Source organism: Pteropus medius, unplaced genomic scaffold (assembly GCF_902729225.1).
Source record: "Pteropus medius unplaced genomic scaffold, Ma_sr-lr_union100, whole genome shotgun sequence".
In the NCBI taxonomy this organism is placed as follows: domain Eukaryota; kingdom Metazoa; phylum Chordata; class Mammalia; order Chiroptera; family Pteropodidae; genus Pteropus; species Pteropus medius.
The window spans coordinates 4,046,926-4,069,699 of record NW_024352149.1 but is presented as its reverse complement, the minus strand read 5'-3'; the positions used below and the strand labels follow the sequence as shown (position 1 = coordinate 4,069,699).

The window sequence follows — 22,774 nt, the reverse complement described above, 5'->3', positions numbered from 1 at the left end:
TGTAACCAAACCCTTCAGCTCAGATGTATACCCAGGACAAAAGCCTCTATTTATATACATAGTGGGTAGAGGTGGGTGGAGGTGTCCCTTACCAGCTGATGTTGTCAAAACAGGAAGCAAAGTTATCATGTCTTTGTAGTAGATCAGAAATATTCAAAGGCTCTCAGTTGTGACAATTAAAAAAAAACCAAAAAACCCTAAAATGACCTAAGGAGTTTTCAATAACTGCTAAGTGTTAACTTCCTGTCTGGTATTTAGTGGAGACTGGGTTGGGTTTAGTCAGATCCTCTCATGGGAAAAAGAAAAGCCACCCCTACACAGGACATCCCAGTGTGCAGTTCGCAGGCTGCTTTTGTTGTCCCACTTCCTCTGCATCTTTTTCCTCCTCATTCAAGCAAATGTAGGTGATGAGCAGCCCGGCAGCCTCCTCCTTTCGTTGGAAAAAGTGCAGATTCGATTTGCCAGGGCAAGTCGCCTACAAGCAATCACCAGGTAAGTTTGTCATCTTGCATAGCTGCCCTCCTGTGAGGTTTTGACAAGAAGAAGTCAGTGAAGACAAGGCTCTCTCAGTCACTGACTGAGCCCAGTTTGTTAAGTAACAAAGCTGCTGAAGGCAGGGCCTGAGTGGTGATGGGAACAGCCCAGCCTGTTCTTCCTGACGCTGCATCTATTACAGACTAAATACTGGAGACCAGGGCTGTCGGCTTCATCCTTTTCTTCAGAATGCAATTATTTGCCAGATACTGGCTTCTTTGGAAAAAGTGCTCAAGGAACCAAAAATGTGCTTCACCTCCCTGTATTTTCAAAGCAGTTTCTTATATGTTGACTGTTTACTGTCGTGTGGTGAATTTCCTCTCTGGGCTGTTGAATAGTGATAGAGCTCCTCTCATTATTGTATTTGACTTACTGTGCTGGCTAAAAAGATATTTTACTTTTGAAAATACATAGTTCGGAGCTGACAAAGTTGAGAATCGGATGTTTGTACTTTTTGGGAGAAATGTAAGTGAACAGGATTTTGTTTTAATGCAGTCTTGTCCTGGAGAAACGTCAGTGCATAACTTGACGTTGGATGCGGTCATGCGCTTTTCCATCACTGGAGTTTACTGCCAGGGTGCCCTCCTTTTCTTGATGAGTTCAGATGTCCCTGTCTTGTTTAATGTATATATTTGTGTACTGGCCATGTAAGCTTTCTGAGGGGGAAAAAGAAAGAGTGATGTGTTTTGTTTGATCTCACATATTACACTTGAATATTGTCACAATGAAAAAACTTTTAGGCAGGTTCGAATGAAAAAAAAAGTTCTCCTTTGCTTTGGAATTACCCTCTGAATTTTTTCCTCCCTTAGTCCATATGAGTGTGAGGTAGTCAGTGCTTGTAGGCATCCTCTCTGTGGAGTGCATTTAAAGTGAGATGATTGGATCGGCCCAGGTTTTTCTTGCAAATTTGATTTCTGCGCCAAACATGATAGGAGATAAATGTGCTATAATTCTCGTCTTTACCTATTACTTTTCTCTCTTATTTAAAGAACCATGTGGTCTCAACACATATTAAAATACCTTTCAGAGATGTGAATCAAAACCCCACGCATGGGCACAGCAATTACAGCATTGTGGCTTTTCAAAGATACTTACTGACTTTCACTTAATCCTTTCTTTCCCTGGCACTAACAGTCTCCCTCGTTTGCTAGTTTGGGTCTTATTGTCTTGCTACAAAGGATCTCAGGTAACTATGGTGAACAGGATGATAATTAAAAGAACAGATGATAATTGAAAGAGAAAATGCAAACAAACCTTTAAATGATAAGCAAACTTTAAAAACAAGTAGACTGCAGCTTTAAATATGATTTCCGATCCAATCAGACAGGATTCTCTTCTGCCCTCTGATCAGTCCAAAGGCTTCAGGAAAATAGAAAGCATTAAGAAAAAATTCTTCAGGGCATGCTATTTTAATAAAAATAGAAAACCAGTGGATACATGATTTCAAATCTCACAAGGGCCTAGGCTGTCTGCATGGATTGTTATTGAGCTGATTATTTCCTTGTATCTACAGGGTGCATCTCTTTAGTGATCTCGTTAGAAATAAAGATATAAAAAACATATTTTTATGGATGGCATATTTCATTGCAACACCTGGCCTTTTGGTCTTCAAAGTAGTCTCCATTATAGATTAAACTTTGGGATGAATCCTTTATTTACAGACTTCAAGTAAGGTGGAAAGTGAAACCATACGTGTTTTGCATTAAACTTTTGACAGTGCAGAGGTGGATATTTCAAATGACTGTTGTAGAACCTAAAGGAATAATAAAATAAGTAATAAAATGGAATAAATTTAAAATACATATTTACTCAAAATTAGCCTTTCAGTGTTATTTTTGAAGTCGTCAACCCTTTGTTCTATATTGTCATCTAGAATGTGGAAATCTAATTTGGTGTAGTTGCATCTCAGCTATTCATTGAAATATAACAGGAAAAAAATTCAGTAAGGCGAAGTTGGAAAACCTATCTATCTATCTATCTATCTATCTATCTATCTTTGATATAGAATCTTTTTATTTTAAGATATTTACCCTAAACATTTGTTAAATATTTCCTTTTCTTAATCTTGTTGTCTGTGTACAAATGACCAAATGTTAAAAATAATCTAATTGAGGGAGACCAAAGTTTAAAGAAAGGCTTGAAAACGCGAAGTAAGAAATTATTTGGGGGCTTATTGGGTTTGTAGGCATGTACTAATGAATAGATGATTTATATCTAGAAATTGCCCTGCTCAGGAAGCCACTTCTGGGAGGCCCTGCTTTTCTTGCCATGCTTCTTGCTTTCATGTTGGCTGACAGGATTCTACGTCGGCTCTTTCCTTTTTAGATGAACAGGTTAAATGCTTCTCAACCCCGGCTCCACATTAGAATCATCAAAGTGCTGGAGCCTCACATCTAGAGATCCTGATTTAGTTGGACTGAGATTTAGTTCGACCTGGTAGAGCACAGGGGAATTGTTAGGAAGCTAGTTAGATATACGCGACAAGGGGAACAAAGGAATAGGGGCCCAGCCTAGAGACTGCCCAGAGAACACTCCAGTAGGGGTAGAATTCTAGGTATGCACATGTGCATTAGGCAAAGTTACATAGCAGGCAGGTGTCAATCACCTAGGAATGCCTTTGGAACTACCCATCACAGCCTGCATATAAGGCAGACATTCCCACTTCTGGGCCCTTTTTGCCCTCTGGGCTTTCTTTTTTGTGGCCTTTTTGTTGGTTATAGTCCTAGAACCATGTGCCTCCTTGGGGCCTCTTTGTCTTTCTAAAATATACTTTTAATAAAACTTAAATTTCAATGACTTATGATTCTTCACTACCCTCATTTGAGGACGAACCTAGGGCAATTGCTAACTACACTTCCGTGTCATGTTATCTGTCTCCCTCCCTCCTGCCATTGGGGCGACACTGAATTCCGAGACCCTGAACTCTGATCAGCCCCAACGGCGACAGAATGTTATTCATTCCTGACTAGACTAAAAGCTCCATGGTACCCAGCACCTAATTGTGTGCCTAGCATGCAGGAAAGGCTCAGTATCTGCTTGTGGAATGGATGACTAAATTCCTCTGAGCTGCTGGAGGGCTGGAAGAGGGTTGGATTTCTTAATTTCTGGTCTGTGTCGATGTAGGAGAGTATGTTATCTTAGACTATGGCCTTCTGAAGATCAGCTGTCATTTGGGAAGAAGCTCATGGAAGAGTTACAGGGGAACAGGCAAATCTCAGGGTACACTAAGCAGACCTCTCAGAAGCGACAATGCAGACCTCTCAGAAGCGACGAGGTTCCAAGTTGGCAGTGTCTTCATGAAGCAAGGCAGGATGAGAGCTTTGGAATAAGAATTTCATTAGGGATTGGGGTGTATGTGTGTGTGTGAATGTAGAGGTGGGGCTGGTTGGGAACACCCCAAGGAGGGTCTCCCGAAATGACTTGTGCAGGGATGAGTTTGAAAGGAAGGAGTGTGATTATCTGGCGGACATTCAGGGCTGCCTGACCTGGAGGTTGACCCTATCAGAATAAAGGAACACAGAATTTAGTAAAAGGCAAAAGATTTACACGGTTTGAAGAGAAATCGGAGTATTAGAACACAGAATTTAAAGCAGAGTGCCGTGAGATTTGTCTGCGAAAATTTCTCAGGCCTCGTGAATTTTTAGCTGACTTTAATGTTTATAAAGAAAATGAATTGGCGGTTAGGAAGACCAGGTGGAGTATAATTTGCAGAGGCTTGAGAGAGAAAATCACTAAATTGAGAGAAGAAGGGTGGAGACAGATGGTTTGTTCAAAACAAAAGAATTTGGGGGGAAAATGAGAAATATGAGCAACATGGTACTGAACAGGACCTTGGTCTCAGTCCCCTGTTTCATCGACTGTGTCAGGCGCTGACCCCCTGAGACAGGTCTCCCTGCCAGTAGGATTTCCTAGGGGACCCTGGTCAGGATTAATGATGTAACACATTTTAAAGCACCTTGAAAGCCATAGGTAATAGTAAAAAGAAAAATAAGTTCTGTAAAAATTATAAAAATCTAGTCAGTTGATAAAAAGCTTTGCCTTCTACCTAGAGCCTAGGGAATAGGAAATCAAATACTTTGTTCATTATGGTACTTAAAATATATTTAACCTGGAGCGCCCTATCACCTTTTTAGTTGCGTTTTTCTTTGGCATTGCTTGAAAAGTATGCTCATGACAGGGATCCTGGGTCTGTTTCATGTTTTCTTTGGGTTCTCTGACCCTTATTTAGAGGGCACAAGGTGCTTCCTGTTCTGTTTGCACATTCAGGATTTGAGGTTGGAGGGCCACTGAGAGGACTGGTGTAAGAGATAGGATCTGGGCACAGTGACTCCTCTTTTCTGCCCCAATATTTTGACCTTGATTTGAGCAGTTTAGTGAACTGGCACCTCAAGTAGTTTTTTCCCACTGAACTAGAACTTTCATTGTTTTGCAAAGGAAGGTGAGTCATAGCCCAGTTTTAACATTGTGCCTAAGTGAAATTTTAGTCTAGGACTTAAGAAACGCAGGCCAAACTTTCTGTCTAAACCACAAAATACTGAAACTTGGATTGTGAACTGGGCAGAAATTAGTGTGGCTCCCTTTGTGGGATTGCTCTCAAGTTAAAGAAGCATTTTATTGACTATAGACTAGTAGTTACCAGAGGGTAGGGGCGGGGAGGAGGAGGGAGGTAGATGGGGTAAGGGAGGAGGAAATATAGGGGTAGGGGTGGGAGGGAGAAGTGGGTAAAGGGGATCAAATATATGGTAGCTGAAGGAAACTGGACTTTGTGTGGTAAGCACACAATAGAATATACAGATGTGAAATTATAATGTACACCTGAAAATTATATAATTGTATTAACCAGTGTTAACCCAGTAAACTTAATTAAAAAAAGAAGCATTTTATTGTAATAAAGTTTTGATTCTCCAACCTAATTTTTAATAATGTTTTTAAAATATCTTTCAAAATACCTTAAGTCATTGGGCTCCTTCTTAAAAAAATTTAATGCAGAAGAAATATATAAAGTGGAAAATTGTCATTCCCTTTCCTCCTCTATAATTATTGTTAATAGTTTTGTTTGTCCTGCCACACTTTTTTCTGTGAATACAGAAATGTACAGCTTTATATCTAAGTTCCCACAAGCACAGTTTTACTTTCTGAACCAAAGTTGAAACCATCCTATAGTAGTGGCATCCCATTTTTAAAAATATTATTAAAAATAATGACCTGTATACACATATTGTAGTTCATTTGGGTAATTTCTGGAGGCAAATATGCTTTTACTGTTAAATGACCATCCACAAAGAGTAGAGGGATGCAAAATAGAATATAATTGTTTGAACTTACATTTCATTTTTTGTGAAATCTAACTCCTCTGCATACGTTTATTGGCTGGTTGGCAAATTTCTTTATTAAATTGCTTTTTCATGCGTTGCTCATTTTCTTCCGTTGTTTGGATCTTTGACTATTAAACTCTTACTGATTCTGAAGGAAATTCGTACAAAATGGCAGATTCTGAATGCCTACTTATTTGAATTTCTTTTGCTTTCGAAGATAGTTAATGTCTGTCCTGAGAGACGTGATTTCGGGATCTCTGGGGCAGAGGTTCGAGTCTTTAGATTTAAATTCTATATTTTCCTTTTTTCTTTTGGGTAGGTGGGCGCTCTCATCATCCCAGACTGTGCCGAAACTGACAATTATTTATGTGTCCTCACTATTTTAGTACGTTTTTGTATATTGGTCAATAGGGATGGTAAATCCCAGAGTTAATTATAGAATAATGCATTTTCCATGTAATTTGTGGAACATGTTAAGTGTTAGCAGGAAGAGACTTAGAGTTGGATCCCAGTCATGCTGCATGTTGAGTCTCAGTTTCCTCACTTGCAGAATGAGCTGTTGTGATTCTTAAAAGGTGTACGCGTACACAATTTCTTACACAGTACTTGACAAATGGCAGAAAGGATTATAATCAATGGTGGCTGTTTTTGTTGGTAGAGCCTTTCAAGTTAGTGCAAGAAAAAATTCTGCTTAGATGTTAAATGAAGATATTAGCTTAAATGAGGCCCCATATGCACCATCATGCTGAAAATTTATGTTTGTCTTCATTCCTCAATCTAGATCTGTTAGTGATTTTTCACATCAAAGCAATGAAACTGTAATTCTTTGCTGGGCTCATTTAACCACAGATCCAGTATGTGGCAAGAAATATAGTGCTGTACAGGATAGCAAATGGCCCACAGTTGCTTGGAGAATATCTTTTTGGCAGAGTACCCGAAATGTTTTGCCGGTTTCAAAGTTCACTTTCATTTGTTCAGAAAGGTTTTTATTGTTTGCAAGCAAGCAAGGCAAGCAGAGGGAAAGGGCACACAGCCTCCCATATGACTGTGCTGTATGACCTATTTGCCTTTTTGGTGCCTTATATAAAAAGCTTTATTTAGTCTGCAGAGAAGACTATTTTCAAGTAGAGGAGAACTGTCATAATGGTCTGGAAACATGATAGATTTCAGTGCAATGTCACTGATCCAAATACTGTGAGAGGCTGGGCTACATTGCAGTTGTAAAATAGGCATCTTGCATGAATTCTTCCAGGTCACTTTCATATCATCCATGGAAATACCTCATTAGATAGTGATCCTCTTGGTCCTCTGAGAAAGAGCTCCTCCCATCATGCCAACACTGACCTTTTTCTCCTGGCCTGGCCAGCCCCTAGCTGGGAATCTGTTGCCAGAGTGAATCTCTTGGCTTTTGACCTGGCCTATTTTCTTGCTCTACTCCTGAATTCTGTGCCTTTACTTACTGTTTGGACTCAAAGGCAATAACTTCATTTCTGATGTTAGTAGTTCCTGAATTGTGTTTGACAGAAGAAATTTATTTCCCCAGCAGATTCACTTTCTCCCTAGATAATTCTGACCCATCCATGCAATCTGGTATCTGACAATACTCTGGGAGTTATTTAGTTGGTTGTTAATAAATATTTATAGTCTAACTTGGAATAATTAGTGTTTTAGGAGGAAGAGGAAAAGTATAGTTTGTGTGTGTGTGTGTGTGTGGAGGGGGCAGTGATTTATGGGACATTTGGGAATAGAGGAGAAAAAATATCATGAAGTGAAAATACTTATATATTATCTTTGCTCGTGTGAATTCTATAAAATAACTATTACATTTTATCTTTGTTCATATGCATTTTACAAATCATGGTGCATTTCATGGTGATAGATTTTGAATGGGAGGTTATGTATATTTTGCAAGTGGATCGAGACAACAGTTCTCATTATCCCCTTCCTTGTCCGACTGGACCCTTCTTGTCTATCCATCTCCTTTCTACTCATTTCTTCTGCTCTTACAAGGAGAATCTTATGTTTTATGAGGAAAATTTATTTTGTGGCTAAATGAACTGTGCCCTATTTAAAAAAAGCCCTTGAGATTGCATTCTCTATATTCACTGGACTTGTTGCTAGGCTTTGTGCTGCAAAATTTCTCTGAGTAATAAAATCTAAATAAAAATGAGTGGTGTTGAAGGTAAATCTAGCCTTGATTACTGTAATAAAGAATTGACATTTACCTCCCGTAACTCGGAAGTCATTCAATAGGTAATGTTTGCCTGGTGTTTTATGATGAACAATTCTTATTACATTGGGTTTGTATTAGGAAAAAAGTAAGCATTGATTTCCCCGTAATTTTCTAAAAGTTTTCATCTTTTTGTTTCTTAAAAGAGTAGTGCTCAGTTTTCTGTCCCCTGCAACTGTGCCACACAAGCTAAGAATTAGAAGTAAGAAAAAAATAAAAGCCAAAGATAAATGATTTAGAGGACATTTATTTAGACTTGCTGTTTTCTGTGTCCTGTTACAGTCGTTGGGGTGTTTGAAATCTGGTTTTTAACTTAATGATTCTACTCACCGGCAACCCAGACTGTTGCAGACTGCACATAGATTACAGTGAACATTTGTCCATTAGATTATGCAGTATGGAGACTTTGGTGACACCTCCTAGGTCCTCATTCAGTGATTGTTTTCTTAATTCACACTTAGGTATTCCATTTCTAGATCTAGGGCAGTAAATTGGAAGGTTATCGGGCTTGGGTGCTGCTAAAAATGGACATGATGGCAATAATGAGCTATGCTGATTGTAGAAAAGACAAGAAAAAATAAAGAGCAGCACAAAACAATTTCAAAGCCAAGCAGCCTGGGTCGTATGGCACTATATGTTACTACTCAAGTAGGCAAAAATTGGAAAAATCACTAGCGTGTGAAAAAGCTCTTCCCGTGAAATGACTGTGAGAGAGAAGGAAGGCAGTATGGTGTTCTGAGATGCAGCATCCAGAATTCTCTTTGAATATTTCGTTGCACCCAACTGAATGGAAACAAAGCCCCTTTCTGGCCCTAGAGTGGCCTGAGTTAGGCTCATCTGCATTGCTGGTTTCCAGCTGCTGGACTTGGTACTCTGTAGCCAGTGTTCAGTTTCCTTCAGAAGCACTGTAAGTGTTCTTGGTACTGAGCCATCCCCACTGTAAGCAGGGTGTGTCCTTTATTCTGTTAGATTATCAGCAGTTCTCTCTATGGTTGTCAAATACACCTTTTCCAGGAATTCTTTCCTCGCCTCCCTTGATAGAAAACATTTAGAACCCCTTGTTGCTGCTCTCATAAGTGCTATATAAATATTTGCTGTTATTTTATTATTGTTGTTATCTTTTCATTTCCGTTATTTATTTCTAGTTAAAAAGCATACAGCTAATAAAGACATTAGGATTTCTTTGTATTGCGATGTCACCATATGTATTAAAAATAAGGTTATATTTACTCACAATGTGTCAGAGACTCGAACCTATGGTAGAAAGATAAGTGAACTCTAGCCACAGAGGTTTTTTCACTTTCCTCACTTTTCCTCACCTGCCATTGTCCTTTCTGACGTCAGAGCCCCTTGAATCAGTGAGTCGTGGGTGTGAAATTTGAAGACCAGTTGTTTCTCCAGCCTCCTTCACACCAACCTGCAGCCCGCTTTGAGTAGACAGCAGCTCAGCCCGGGAGGAGCCCGTACTTTGTCTCATGCCAAATTCCCTTCATTTCTCCATGATGATATGTTATTAGTATCCTGATCCCTGTTATTTGTTAAGTTAATCTGTGCTTCATGGATCTCAGAAGATCACAGCATTTTGTTCTCAGTGACCTCATTTCATAATATATGCTCTAGGTAGGTGAGACTTGCATAGAGATATTTAAGCCCAACGATTTAATATCTACAAATAATGTTTTATAGTTAACCTTCCTCTCCATTCTTCTTTAGCGTTGTAGAAACAGATGCTTAAATTGTTTAAACAGAATTCCCTGTTACTTATTCTAAGGTATCCATTTTCCTATTAACAGGATATAGGCTTATTTTTTTAATCCTCACATTCACGAGGACAGAATATCCAGTGGGTATGAAGATCAGACGAAATCCCCCATGTTAGAAGCATTAATCGCAAGACTTCCTAAGGAAATTCTGACAGCCTTATTTTTGCCTCCTTTGAATACACTCAGCTGCTTTTAATTAGAAAAATAATTATTTAAAATATTTAAATATGAGATACAATTTAAATTTAGTAATTAAAAGTTATTTACAATAGGAGATCCTGTTGGTTAAATCATTGTGGTGTCTTGTCAGAGTAGTAATGGTACTTCAAAAGGTAGGTTTTACCTCCCATATAGCAGATATGATCAGTTCATTCTGTAGAGAGAGGAAGAAGGGTAGAGCCTGTCTTTTCCCTCCCCATCTTGTTCCCAAGCACACTTATACTTTTATTTGAGCACGTGGGCTTCAGAGTCAGACTGCCTGAATTTTTAGTTCAGGTCCATACATTTATTATTAGGCAAGTTGCTTAATTTTAAGTGTCTATGACCTATTCTGGAAAATGGGACCATAAAAGTATTTGTCTCTTATGGATGTTGTGGGGATTAGATTACATAGTAATCCATGTAGGAAGCATTCAATGCATGCTACTAATTATAGCAGCACTGATAATGTTCCTACTGTTATTAATAAATTTAAAATAATAGTTTAAACTACCTTGTATAATAGAGCTGCTAAAATGAATTAGACTTAGGTGAACTGAAATTCGGTTCTTTTAGCACATTCTCTTTAGGTGATAGTGAGCCACGAAGTAACTAAAAGGTAGAAGGAAAGGTAGATATAGAATCTAGGGTGATTTATTCTTATACTGAACAGTAGTATGACTTCAGGATTTAAAGCACTAGCATTGAGCAAATGTCACTAGTATATTTTGAATTTCTTGATATTAATAATTTCTCAGGCTGTTAACTCCTGTGTTGTTAAAATAAAAGGTATTTTATTTCATAAAAAATTTTATTTTTTTAGATTCCAAATTTCTTATCTCCATTGTCGAGTGTTTTTCTTTTAAAAATCACATTACTATCAAAGAATAGTAGAAAAGAAAAAATATCCATTCTTATTTCTACTATCTTAACACAATAGTAATTTTCATGTCTTCCCATTTGGTTTCTATATTCATATTTTAAAATATTGTAATTATATAATACTTTAAATATTTTGTCCTGGTATTTTAGTTTTATATTATTTCATAAGTACCTTACATATTTCTATTAGGTAGTTATATCATTTATATAATTCCCTGTTTTTTGGGATTTAGTTTATTCCTAGTATTTCAACATTATAGATAATAGTGCAGTGGAAAATTATCTTTATCGATCTGTAAAATGAAGATAATAAAAATAATTACTATTATATAAGCAAATACATATAAAGCAAAGTTGCTCAACCATGGGTCTGTTGCCATTTTGGGCCAGATAAATCTTTGCTATGGGAGCTGTCCTGTGCACTGTAGATGTTTAACAGCATCCCTGGCCTTGACCCACCAGTTCTAACAAAATGTCTTCAGACATTGCCAAGTGCCTCTCCTAGGGGACTGAATTGCTCCCAGTTAAAATCGCTCCCAATTCAGAACCTCTGCTATAAAACATTTAGAACAGCCTGGCACTACTCTATTGAGTGCTATATTAATATTTGTTATTACTATTATTGTTGTTGGTATCATTTTTCATTTGTTATTTTTAATAAGTGCCAGAAAGAGAATTTTTGGGACAAGAGGTTTAATTTTAGGATTTCTGACACGTATTACTAAATGCTCTCCAGAAGTACTGTGTTAAGTTTCATGCCATCAGTCATATATAAATATGTCAATATCTTTGAGATCTAGTCAGCATTCAATTGTTAGTACTTTATATTGTTTTTTTTTTTTCCAGTTTCTGTAATCACAAGTCGAGATAGGCATTTCCTATGTTTATTTATTTGTTTTACCGTAACCGAAGATTTTGATAATGGCCTTTGTTGGTTTACTCATTTTTCAATTTCCCTTTTTTTTTTATGTGGGGGCTGCCTGTCATCCACCACTTGAAGTTGAAAAGTCAGAACCTCAATAACCAAGTCTGTATTAAATTTCTTTGCTTGACCTTTAATAGCATCCAAGTTGAACACTGTTGTGGTCCCTTCAGATTATCTTTTACCCAAACAGGCTTTTACTGTTTCAGAATAAGATACTGTAACTGATGACGTCTCATAAAATGAAACCTGTCAGGATTTAAATATAAGCTGGCATCCCTCTTTTTTGAACTATAATTTTGTGAAAAGCACTATACTTTGTATTCTTTGACATGGGTCATGTAACAAATGTGGTTTCCTCTGCTTTACCCTTTTGGAAATAATCCCAATCCTAGCTATAGCAGAGGCTATTAGTGCCTTACTAATAACTCCTGCTTTCAGCACTTCAGGTGCTGGGGACATCCAACTGCAGGCACCTTCATTCCTTCACCTGAGGGAGTTCTCTGGCTGGAAAAGTTCAAACTCATGGTCAGCAGGAAGTGTCAGCTCCCAGCAGCTGTCAGCCAGTGACTGCTGTAGTATAAATCCTCTTGCATCTCAGATATTGAGCTGCCTTTGAGATGAGTATTTACACTGGTTCTCTGAATTCCTATTTGGATTACAATTCAGTGGTAATTCGCTTGAAAATGACTCTTTTATTGGTCACCTTTCTTTTCCTATGTCACTTCTTCATTCTCTTCCAGTATTTCATGGGATCACCCCCAAAATAAAGCACTATACTTAAATCCTCATCTCAGTGTTTGCTTCTGGGGAGAACCAAACTAGGATGTTAGCCAACTAATATGACCCTTTACTTTGACCTTGATGAAAGAAGAAAAATACTCAGACCAGGAGCATAGACCTCTCTGTATAGTAAGTAGATGAGTTTAGTTTCATTGATTCAAGAGACAGTTTGGACAACTAAATACTCTAGTTATGCTGCTCAGGGTGTCCCAAGAAAGTCTCTGGACTGCATGATGGAGTTAAAACCAAGGCACGTTGGCTTTTAGTGTCCCCACCTAATGTGATGTTCTGCTCACTTCCTTCACACCGTAGAGTGGCTCAGGAGACTGCTGGATTTCAGAAAGACTGGTTTTCAGTTTGTGGCTTTCTCCACAGACAGACTGACTAATATCAGGAAGATAAAAAAAATCCTCATCTATTGCTTTCCTAATTTTATCCTTGTTTTTGAGATAATTATTAGTGCCTTGAGAAAATGTTTTAGTTTGCAGCTCTGCTGGTTTGGCAGCAGGGCAATATTAGTTTGAATTTTGGTCTTAGTCCAGAGGGCTGTGTGTAAGTTAAAACCATTCAGGAGTTGAGGGAAGACCTGATGGGTCTATTTCTGGATGCTGAGGGGCTTTGTGGGGCTGATAAGGGAAGTGTCTTTTAAATTAGAGGCACAGGTAGATTCCAGGGATTTTTGTCATTACGCTATCACTTCCTTATTCATATTTAAAGACGAAACACGAAGGCCAAATTAATAATAGTAATAGAAAACCAAGAAAACGAGTAAAATGTATAGAGTTGTAAATATTTGCTTTGTTAATTAAAAAAGTCAACTCATTGGAGCCGATTTCTAAAAAAGTCAAATTTGGCTCGAATATAATAGCTAAATTTCTTTAAATGGGTGGGTCAGATTGCTGGGATCCTGATGTGGGCGTCCCACATCAGAGTAGAAGTTTCCCTCTCGGGCACTTACTGGAACAGCCTCCTGTGATGGATGTACGTGGCTCCCTCATTCCCTCCCTTCCTCCCATCCGCCAGTCACCCAGCTGCCATCTTTCAGTGCTCTGTCTTCTGACCCTGGACCTCCAGGGGCAGTTGTCTTAAAGTCACAGAGCTGTTTTGTTTGATTGCCAGCAAAATGTTGAATGTAATTTTTAAAAAGCCGAGGTCGTTACATGGTCTTCAGTGACCCAAGCTGAAAGTGAATGTGATGCAGAGTGACCCAAAGTGAATGCTGGCCAGCGAAGATTTCACATTTTCCATGTGAAAGTTCTTCCTTTGTTGTTTGTGATTAATAACTGAATAGGATATAGAGCCAAATGATTTCATTGTTGAACATGGACTTGAAGGTCATGAGAAAGTGCCTGTTCAAGTTAAACTTGGCTGAGATGTGGTTAAAAGGTCTGCATTAACACCTGGATAGTTTTGAAATAAGGCAGAAAAAAAAAAACCCAAAAATGAAATATCATTCTTTGTATGATATAAAAATTGATTTCAACTAGATCAAGTGATGTATTTGTTCTGTATGATAGATGACCTGTGAGGCTTAATTTGCTGTATGAATGAATAACATTTTAAAACAAAGGTCTTCCTGTGTGCCAGGTTGTTTAGAATGAGTTTGTCGTACCAAGAAATATGCTAAAGAACTAGTTGTAGGTAAACCTACTTTGTTAGTAGCTTGATTTTTAAATTTTGTATCATATTGGTTTGCTGTTTGAAATATGATGTTAAATGAAATTTCTTAGTACTTAGTACTCTGAATTTTATTATGTTCTCAAAAGAATTTAATAGTCACACAATAACTGTTGAAAATACAGTAGTACTTAAAAATAAGAGAGACCAAGGCACATGAAATGCAGTACCTTACAGAACTATATTTTGTTCTTATCTTCTTTTCTATGTATTTTCTAGGCTTTTGAGTCAGAAGTTAAGAAAAGTTTGGTTTCCAGTCTGTCCATTTTTACTTTTCCCACTTAGAATAGAAACTGCTCTAGCTCTTAGTTATATATTTATATACATATGTCCATATGTAGGATGAAATGCTACAAGATCTAGCAGGTACAACTTTTAAATCAAAAGGATGGATTCATTTTTAAAGCCACGCATTGAAACCCTGGTCTTCCCAGCACTGGTGCGACATGAAATGGCTGAGGGATGACTGGGCCTGGTTGAGTCCTGTTCCTTCCTGTGTTATGACTTGCTTGCTTTCCAGCTGGGTCTTAAATCTTCTCTCCTAGGACAGCTTTTAGGCTGTAAGTCAACTGGTAGGAATTTGATTGTGTGGTGGGAATAACTGAATATGGGTGGAGATTCATACTACTCACTTAACAATTCCCATTAGACTTTTTCCCTGTTGAAACAAACTAAGAAAACAAAACAAAATTAAAAAAAAAAACAACAACCCTCTAAAACATAATTTTATTGGAGTTGAATTGTTTCTATTAAAGAAGACATTTCTTACATGGCTAACTCTTAATTTCTTCCGAATGCTTAGGAATTTTTTCTTTTTTCTTTTTTTTTCCCGAGGATATATCAGGTTATTTCTTTGGTAATTCAGCAAATAATTATTGTATATTTATGGTGTATAAGGAACTGCATGAGAGAGGTCAGGGAATAAGAAGACAGTTTCTTCATTCAGGGAATTAAGAATCTCGTTAGGAGGGAAGATCAACATGGGCATGCATGTATAGAACATTAACTCTTCAAATATTTAGTTATAAGTAAAGAACAAAGTATCATGTGAATTTAATAGGTGAGGGTAGGGTGGGTATAGGGCTGGGGTAGGAAACTCGAAAGGCTTCATGAAAGAAGAAGGTGCCATTTGATATGGAAACTGATGGGAGAGCTGGGGCTGGAGGAGACCTTGCAGAAGAGGGCATGCACAGACTAGCAGGGATGGTGTAGGAAAGCGTGCTGGATGCCATGAACCCTGTGACATACAGGTGTGCTCGGTTTTGAAGGCAGTGGGTGATGTTTAGGAGGTTCTGTGTGTGCAGAATTTCATGATCATTAGAAATTAATCTTTCAAAGGTGTTTAGGATGCATTTAAGAGGGTGGACAGTCTAAGGTTGTTGTAAGACATCGAAGGAAGGATTCAAGGTGTCAGTAGCTTGGAAATATCTTGGCTCCGTTGAAGAATTAAATTGAGTTATGGCGAAGCTCACTTCATGGCTTTTTTAATATTTAAGATTCTGTGGCTGAAGCCGAGCTCATTCTTTTCTTGGGTGTAAACTGTGACTGAAAGAATTTGTGTGTAGAAGATTCTTCCCTCTCGTCGTATACTTTCCAGGTTAGGTGCTCAGCTGATACCTGCAGAAATTGCTTCTGAGTGTGACCTGCTTCTGCCCGCTGTCTCTTTTGTGCTTTTCCAGCTTACTTACCTTTGAAAGGTAACAGGAGACACTCATGCTGAATTTCATTCCTTTGGGTCAGTTTGTGTGGCATTGCCCTCACGTAGGTTTTGTTGGTAGGTGCTCACCTGTGTATTTTGCCCAGTTAGTGCTAGAGGCTTGCATAGGTACAGATGCTTTGTGTTGCTACTTCTGAGTTTATATTTTAGTTTTTGATTCACAGGCAGGGATGAATGGAATGTTGCAGACGGATGGGTGTATTCGTTTCCTGTTGCTGCTGGAGCAAATTAGCATGATTTTGATAATATTCAGAATTTTTAGAATAATATTTAGAATAATTTTTAGAAAAATACTCATTTCTGAAATACTCAGGTTACTGTTAGAATGAAAGTAGTTCTGTCTTAGACAAATAGATGCCAGTTTAATAGCCTGCTAGCATAGATACTGCCTAAATCTTTTGTTTTCCTATGATAAATTTGATTAGCTTTTATTTTCAAGAAGAAACTTATCTTCAAGGAGACAGTTATTTGTTGGTTGGGGGCCAAGAGGAAAAGTGTAGCAATGTTAAGTCACTGTATACGGGGAAGTTCATGTTTCTTTTATTATTGATAATCCTTGGTGAAAGAAGAATCGAGGTCCTATAATTTTGTCGCTCCTCTTCATTTCCATTTCCCATAAAGAGCCATCGTACAGTCTGTTTGGGAATTATCACATGGACATTTAAGATGGCCTAATGCTAAACATTCATTCCTTCAGTTTCTTTATTCTGCAGCTGGTAGAAGAAAGAAGGAAAACCCTGTGATATAACAAATAAGAATGACATAAGCTGAAGAACAATGAGCCTGGCTTGTAGTAGATGCTTAATAAACAATTTCGAAAGGCACGAACTTAGTAACTTTCTTGGATACGTGGTTAAAGTTAGTTTTTACAGGGTGAATTCTCTTTCTCCCTCTCTCCTTTTGCTTTAGAAAAGGTGTTTGTGTTGTATCTAAAGGAAAAGAACATGTATCTTTAACATTTAGAACTGTAAATCATAAGCTTAAAAATAAGATTACCTTAGGGTCATCCTAAGAATTACAAAGAAGGACCTGAGAGAAATCTAATGATATTCTTTCATGATTTAGATGGTATCTCGTTATTGTGTTTGGCTTACGAGATTTTGTTTTGTTATTTGGTTCTTTAATTTCTGTCTTGACCTTTCATAAAATGAGGCCTTAAAATATTATCTTAGGATAGTGTTCTAAAACTTCTTGGGGAGTCAGGACTCATTTAAAAATTGATAGAAATTATAGAAATTCTACTCTCATCACATATACAAGTACATAATTTTTCTTACAACCTCAAGAAGTTTGTAAATACTAAAATATCCAATTATGGAGCACAATATGAACTTTTGTCCATTTGTTCATTTTGTTCATATTTGTTCATTCATTTTTCATGGCTCTTAAGGTTTATAAGATTATCTGAGAGAACGCTAACCTTGGTTCGTTTTTTTTTAAACAAAATATTATATTTTTGTTAAAAAAGTCAAATAATACGTCACATAAAAATTATGCCTTACGCCCAGAGGAGAACATGATTTTTAAAAAATTTATAAACATTTACTAGCATATGTATTATTACATGTATTTATATTGCCTATTTTTAATAAGTACAAGATCGTATTACTTATATTGATTTATAGATGTCTTTCCCCTTAGCTATACATTTTGAATCCCTTTCCATGCCAGTATTGGTAGAGCTAGCATATTCTAGCGTATTCTTTTAAAATACAATTTCACTCTTTATTTAGCATGAACATAATTCTACAGATATACTAAAATTATTGGTAGATTGACTTTTACATTTAACATGGTTGGTGGCAGAAATAAGAAGAGAATAAGGAACGACTGGTCAGAATGACATCCTAGTTGCAAAAACTCTGCTTTGTTCATCTTCTCAGAGCCTGCTTGTGTAGGGCTGGAGGAGGCATACATTTCGAACAGAGGGGGTTGTTGGCCCAGAACTGGGCCCCCACCTAACAGAACACCCACTGTGATGATTTACAATGTTTGAGTCTCAGCAAAAATACCACTTGTATTCCAAATTCCTTTGTTTCAACTACATAACTCAATAAGAAAGAAAGTTTCCTACAATTGAAAAGAATAGACACTGTTTTGAGGCCAAGTTTTGCCTTTTAAGGCTGAATGTGCTTTATTTTAAGCTACTCTTTCTTCTTAAGAAGACTGGTATAAACAGGGGGAGGGCCCTCTGGTATTTCCGTGCAAAGCATCAGCAATACTATTTATTTTTAAGTTAATTATTTTAAATCCTGGTTACTTATTTAGAGCCTGTCGCTACGGCACCTAACAAGCCTAGTGTTTCTGACAGTATATCCTACTGACGAGTGGAGGCAGCTTGCTTGGGTTGGAATCTCTGCTTCAACTCTTACTAGCTGTGTAACACCAGACCAGTTCAACTCTGTTTCCTCACCTATACAATGAGGTATGCTCGTAGTACTATCTCATGTTGTCGTGAGGATTAAAATAAGATAATACAAATGAAAAGACAACCCAGAGAATTGGAAGAAAGTATTTGCAGCTCATATATCTGATAAAAAGATCTAATAATCAGAATATATGAAGAATTCTTACAAGTCACAATAAAAAGTTAAGTAGCCCCATTGAAAAATAGACATTTCTCCAAAGATATACAAATGGCCAATAACCCATGAAAAAGATCACTAGCCTTTAGGGAAGTACAAATCAAAACCAGAATCAGGTTCCACTTCACACTCACTAGGATAGCTATAATAAAAAATATGGAAGAGAGCAAGTGTTGACGAGGATGAGAAGAAATTAGAACCTTCATACATTGGTAGCGGAAATGTCAAGTGGGTACAGTAGCTATGGAAAATACTTTGGCAGTTCCTCAAAAAGTTGAATGTTGAATTCTCATCTAACCCTGCAATTCCCCTCTCAGTTTTATGCCCAAGAGAACTGTGAAAACATGCGTCCGCACAAAAATTTGTACGAGGATGTTTATAATAGCATTATTCATGATATGAAAAAAATGGACACAACCGGAGTTGATGAATGTGTCAGCAAAATGTGTCTTTCCATACAAACGGAACATTATTCAGCCATCAAAAGAAACGTAGTATTGCTACAAGCTACAACACGCACACACCTTGAAAATATAATGTTAAGTGAAAGAAGCCTGGCACAAAATGCCACATGTCATGTGATTGCATTTATGTGAACTGTCTAGAATACGAAAATCCATAGAAAGTAGATGAGTGGTTGCCTAGAGGTCAGGGAACAAGAAAGAGTAGGGAATGACTGCTAATGGATACAGAGTTTAAGGGTAATAAAAATGTTCTGGAATTCGATAGTGATGATCGTTGCACCACTTTGCGAGTATACTAAAAACCACTGAATTATACACTTTATGTTGATGGACTTTATGGCATGGGAATTATATCTCAGTTGACAAAAAATAAGATCATGCATGGGAATTGGTACCGTGCCTTCATGTGGTAAGAACTCTGCACATATTAGTTGCTTCTGCCACTGCTATCATCATCGTCATCATTATAAAAAGATACACGCTTGTAATGTGGTTATATTATTTCCGGTTGTTTTCCCCAAAGTACACAAATACTAGCAATTTAGTGCTTGCAAGATATTTTTAAAGATACGTGTTTGTGAGCAGGTTCTATGATGTAAAGCTTTTGAATTATTGTGAATGTAAATGTGTTTCGCATTTGCTTGCACTGCATCTTCTTAGATAAAATAAAGTGCTTCTTGGCAGGTTGCATGGCATTTATAGATTTTTTTTTTCTTTTTACTTTTTTACTTTTTACTCTATTTTACTTGATTTATCTGATTGGACACATGCAACTCCTGTAACGGAGAGAAAGCAGAAAAACCAAGAATAGTTTGAAATCTAGAGGAATTCATTAATCTTGATGATACTCCCTTTCAGTGTTTTTTTTTCTTCTTTTGGGCATAGTGTGAGACCTACGGTGGTCCATACAATATGCTAATATAACTACACTTGGATATTTTTGAAACATTTTATGTAAAACACATTTAAAATCGACTCTTTTTTTTCAACAGTTATCTGGAATAACATTGGACTGTGTTTGCTACCCGTTGTTCACCATATCCTAAACACGGTGGTCATTTTAGAACTGTTGATAGTTGAGATTGGGGGTATTTCTTGGTTTTAAGGATTAAATGGTTATACAATTATATAAACTTTAATAAATTATAGTTTATAACATGTTAGAATATTTGATTATAGCTAGGGAAATGCAGTGCACATTATCTGCCTATTTCAGGATCTAAGATTGAGCAGAACTGTAGCTTTCATTTCTGGGTTTACTCCCTCAGGCTAAACTGTTCTAGTTTCATTATTACCAATATCGAGATAAGATCATTTTGATTTCTTGTAGTTGGGCGTCATGATGTCGGATGTGTGACCTTCTTTGACGTGTCTTTGTTGTAGATCTCTACCTTCTGCTTTGCCTGGCTACTGATTTGCTGTTTTACTTTGACCTTTGATAAAGCTGTTACACCAACTCTTTCTTTACCAGTTGGGACCCACCTGGTTGCCATGTCAGTTGGATGCTTTGGTCTCGCTGGCTGGCTGGGCCGTGTCTCATCAGGCCCTAAATGTTGGTATCCTTTTTCCCAACTCTTGTCTGGGTGCCGCTTTGGGGCACCTCTCTTTCGCTTTAGTGCATAGTTTGGTTTCGACAGTTGCCACCTCGGCATGGCAGTTAGTGGCGTGCTTTTTTCCCCTCATAAAGGGTAGCAGCCTTTGATTAAATTGTAGTATGCTTAACATGAATATTGATACTAACATTTTGTTTATGTATGAGTAAATTATATATGGTTATTGTTTTGATACCCAATGTCATTGTGAGTTGAATTTTTTGAGAATAATTATTATGTCCTAAACATTTATATCATTTATTTTCTTTACCTCTGTTATTCAGAAAAAATAGTTTAATCAGTGAGTTATGAAGATTTATACACTAAAGAATTATATATACAACTGCAATGAGTGTCTGTGATTAAATTCTTTTATCAAAATTTTGCTTTAAGAGAAGTGAAAAATTTACCATGGTAAAAATAATATAGCTTTATTATTTGATTTATAGAACAGATAAGTCATAGTTAATATTAATATTGTTGTACTCTGAGCTACAGATAAGAAAAATATGTATTTATTTGTCATAATGAGTGGAATGACCAAAGCTATAGGTTTTCAAATTTAATGGCTCTTATATATTATCCTCTACAAAGTAACATTTATTTCTCTCTGTGCAAGTACATAATATATTATACATGTGTTTATTTGTATAGTTAAGTGTATCATATTCTGTCACTATGTAGTCACATAAATGTATTAAGTTAAAACATGTGCCATTCTAAACTTGTATAATCTTGGAATTTAATCTTGGTGCTGGACTGAAGGTCCGTGTGTGTGAATGTGGGCGGAAAGACTGATGCATGCTTTTATTTATTTCCACTGTGAGCACCATGCACAGTCTCTTTTCTGGTTAATTGCTGCCAGCACTACTGTGTTGGGGCTGTTCCCTGTGTGTGGCTTTGCCTCATCACCCACACTGTCTACTCCTAGCCCTATTCCATCTCTGGTTACAAGTCAGCACAGTATTTACTGGAAATGAGTGACTGGGCATTGTTGCTTTACTCTGTGCTTCAGCTTGCCCTTACTAGTATTTTTTGGTTTGCCTATCAGTGAGTCTCTGATTTCTTCATTAAAAAATAATCTTGTGCAGAATCATGATCCTCCTGGCTTCACAAGTCAACCGAGCTGTGGAAAGGGAAATGATTATTCATCAAAACTCTAAACACCAGGATAAAATGTTCCCATTTAGATGAATCAGGAAGGGTCAATTTAGTTTTCTAATGAGCTTTAGAATTGTATTTTTTGTCTGCCTTTGGGGACTATTTTTATACCAGCTTTTCTTCTTTTTAATGTTTCTAGAAGGCAAATTTTTATACTGTATCTATTAAAAAAGATCTTTAAACATGTGAAAAAGAGTAAATGAGAAAAAATCAGTGGATCGTCTTGATGATCATGGTTTTAAAATTTTGCAGGATATAAAGGCCATAGCTAGAGTCAAGTTCTTTTTATTGAAGTGGACAAGTTAGAGGTCTAGATTAAATTATGGTCATACACAATTTGTTTAGACTTAATGAACACAGTAAATAAACTCATCAATAATTTTTTTTTGACAATCTGTGTTGGAACTGCATATATTATGGTGAGCAAATAGACGTTTCTTGCCCTTATCAACTTATACACATCAATATGTAATCAAATCGAGATGAGTAAAAAAATGCAAAAGAAAACATGATGCTTTGAGAGATTGGGGAAGTCTAGAAATCTGCTATGAAGAAAAGATGTTTAATATCCAACCTGAAATAACCATAGGAATTAAGCAGATTGAGAATGGGGTGACAAAATACTGTAGGGACACATTGCACGAGCAAATATCCTGGAGTAGGAAGGGGCTGGGTGCATCCGAGTAACCCAAAGGCCAGTGTTAAGAAGACGGGAGAGCATTGCAAGATATGACTTGGTGTAGGTAAGGGTCAGATGATTCAGCGCTTTGCAAACCACGTTAACTTAATTGTTCCAAAGTTCACTTCAAGCTGGCTATCATTTAGAAAGTGTATTAAAAAGAAACAAGAACAAAAATTAGGAGGCAATGTCAGGTTATTGGCTTTAGGTTAGTGTATTCCGAGCAAGAGATGGCAGTGGCTCGGATTGAGGGATGACTGGGAGATGAAGAG

At 37.1% G+C, this 22,774-nt stretch overlaps 1 protein-coding gene across 9 annotated transcripts in view; it reads left to right on the top strand.

Moving 5' to 3' along the window:
- The window catches only part of UTRN (utrophin), a 446,059-nt gene that overhangs the window by 50,231 nt on the left and 373,054 nt on the right, over window positions 1-22,774 (top strand). For 5 of the 9 annotated variants that reach the window (XM_039846977.1, XM_039846974.1, XM_039846980.1 and 2 more), the window contains exon 1: window positions 346-492. The exons of the other annotated variants lie outside the window; for them this stretch is intronic. In XM_039846977.1, the coding sequence (XP_039702911.1) occupies window positions 408-492 (85 nt within the window). In that variant the 5' untranslated portion in view covers window positions 346-407. Of the gene's footprint in view, window positions 1-345; window positions 493-22,774 lie in introns of those variants that run through there. 9 annotated transcript variants of the gene reach the window in all.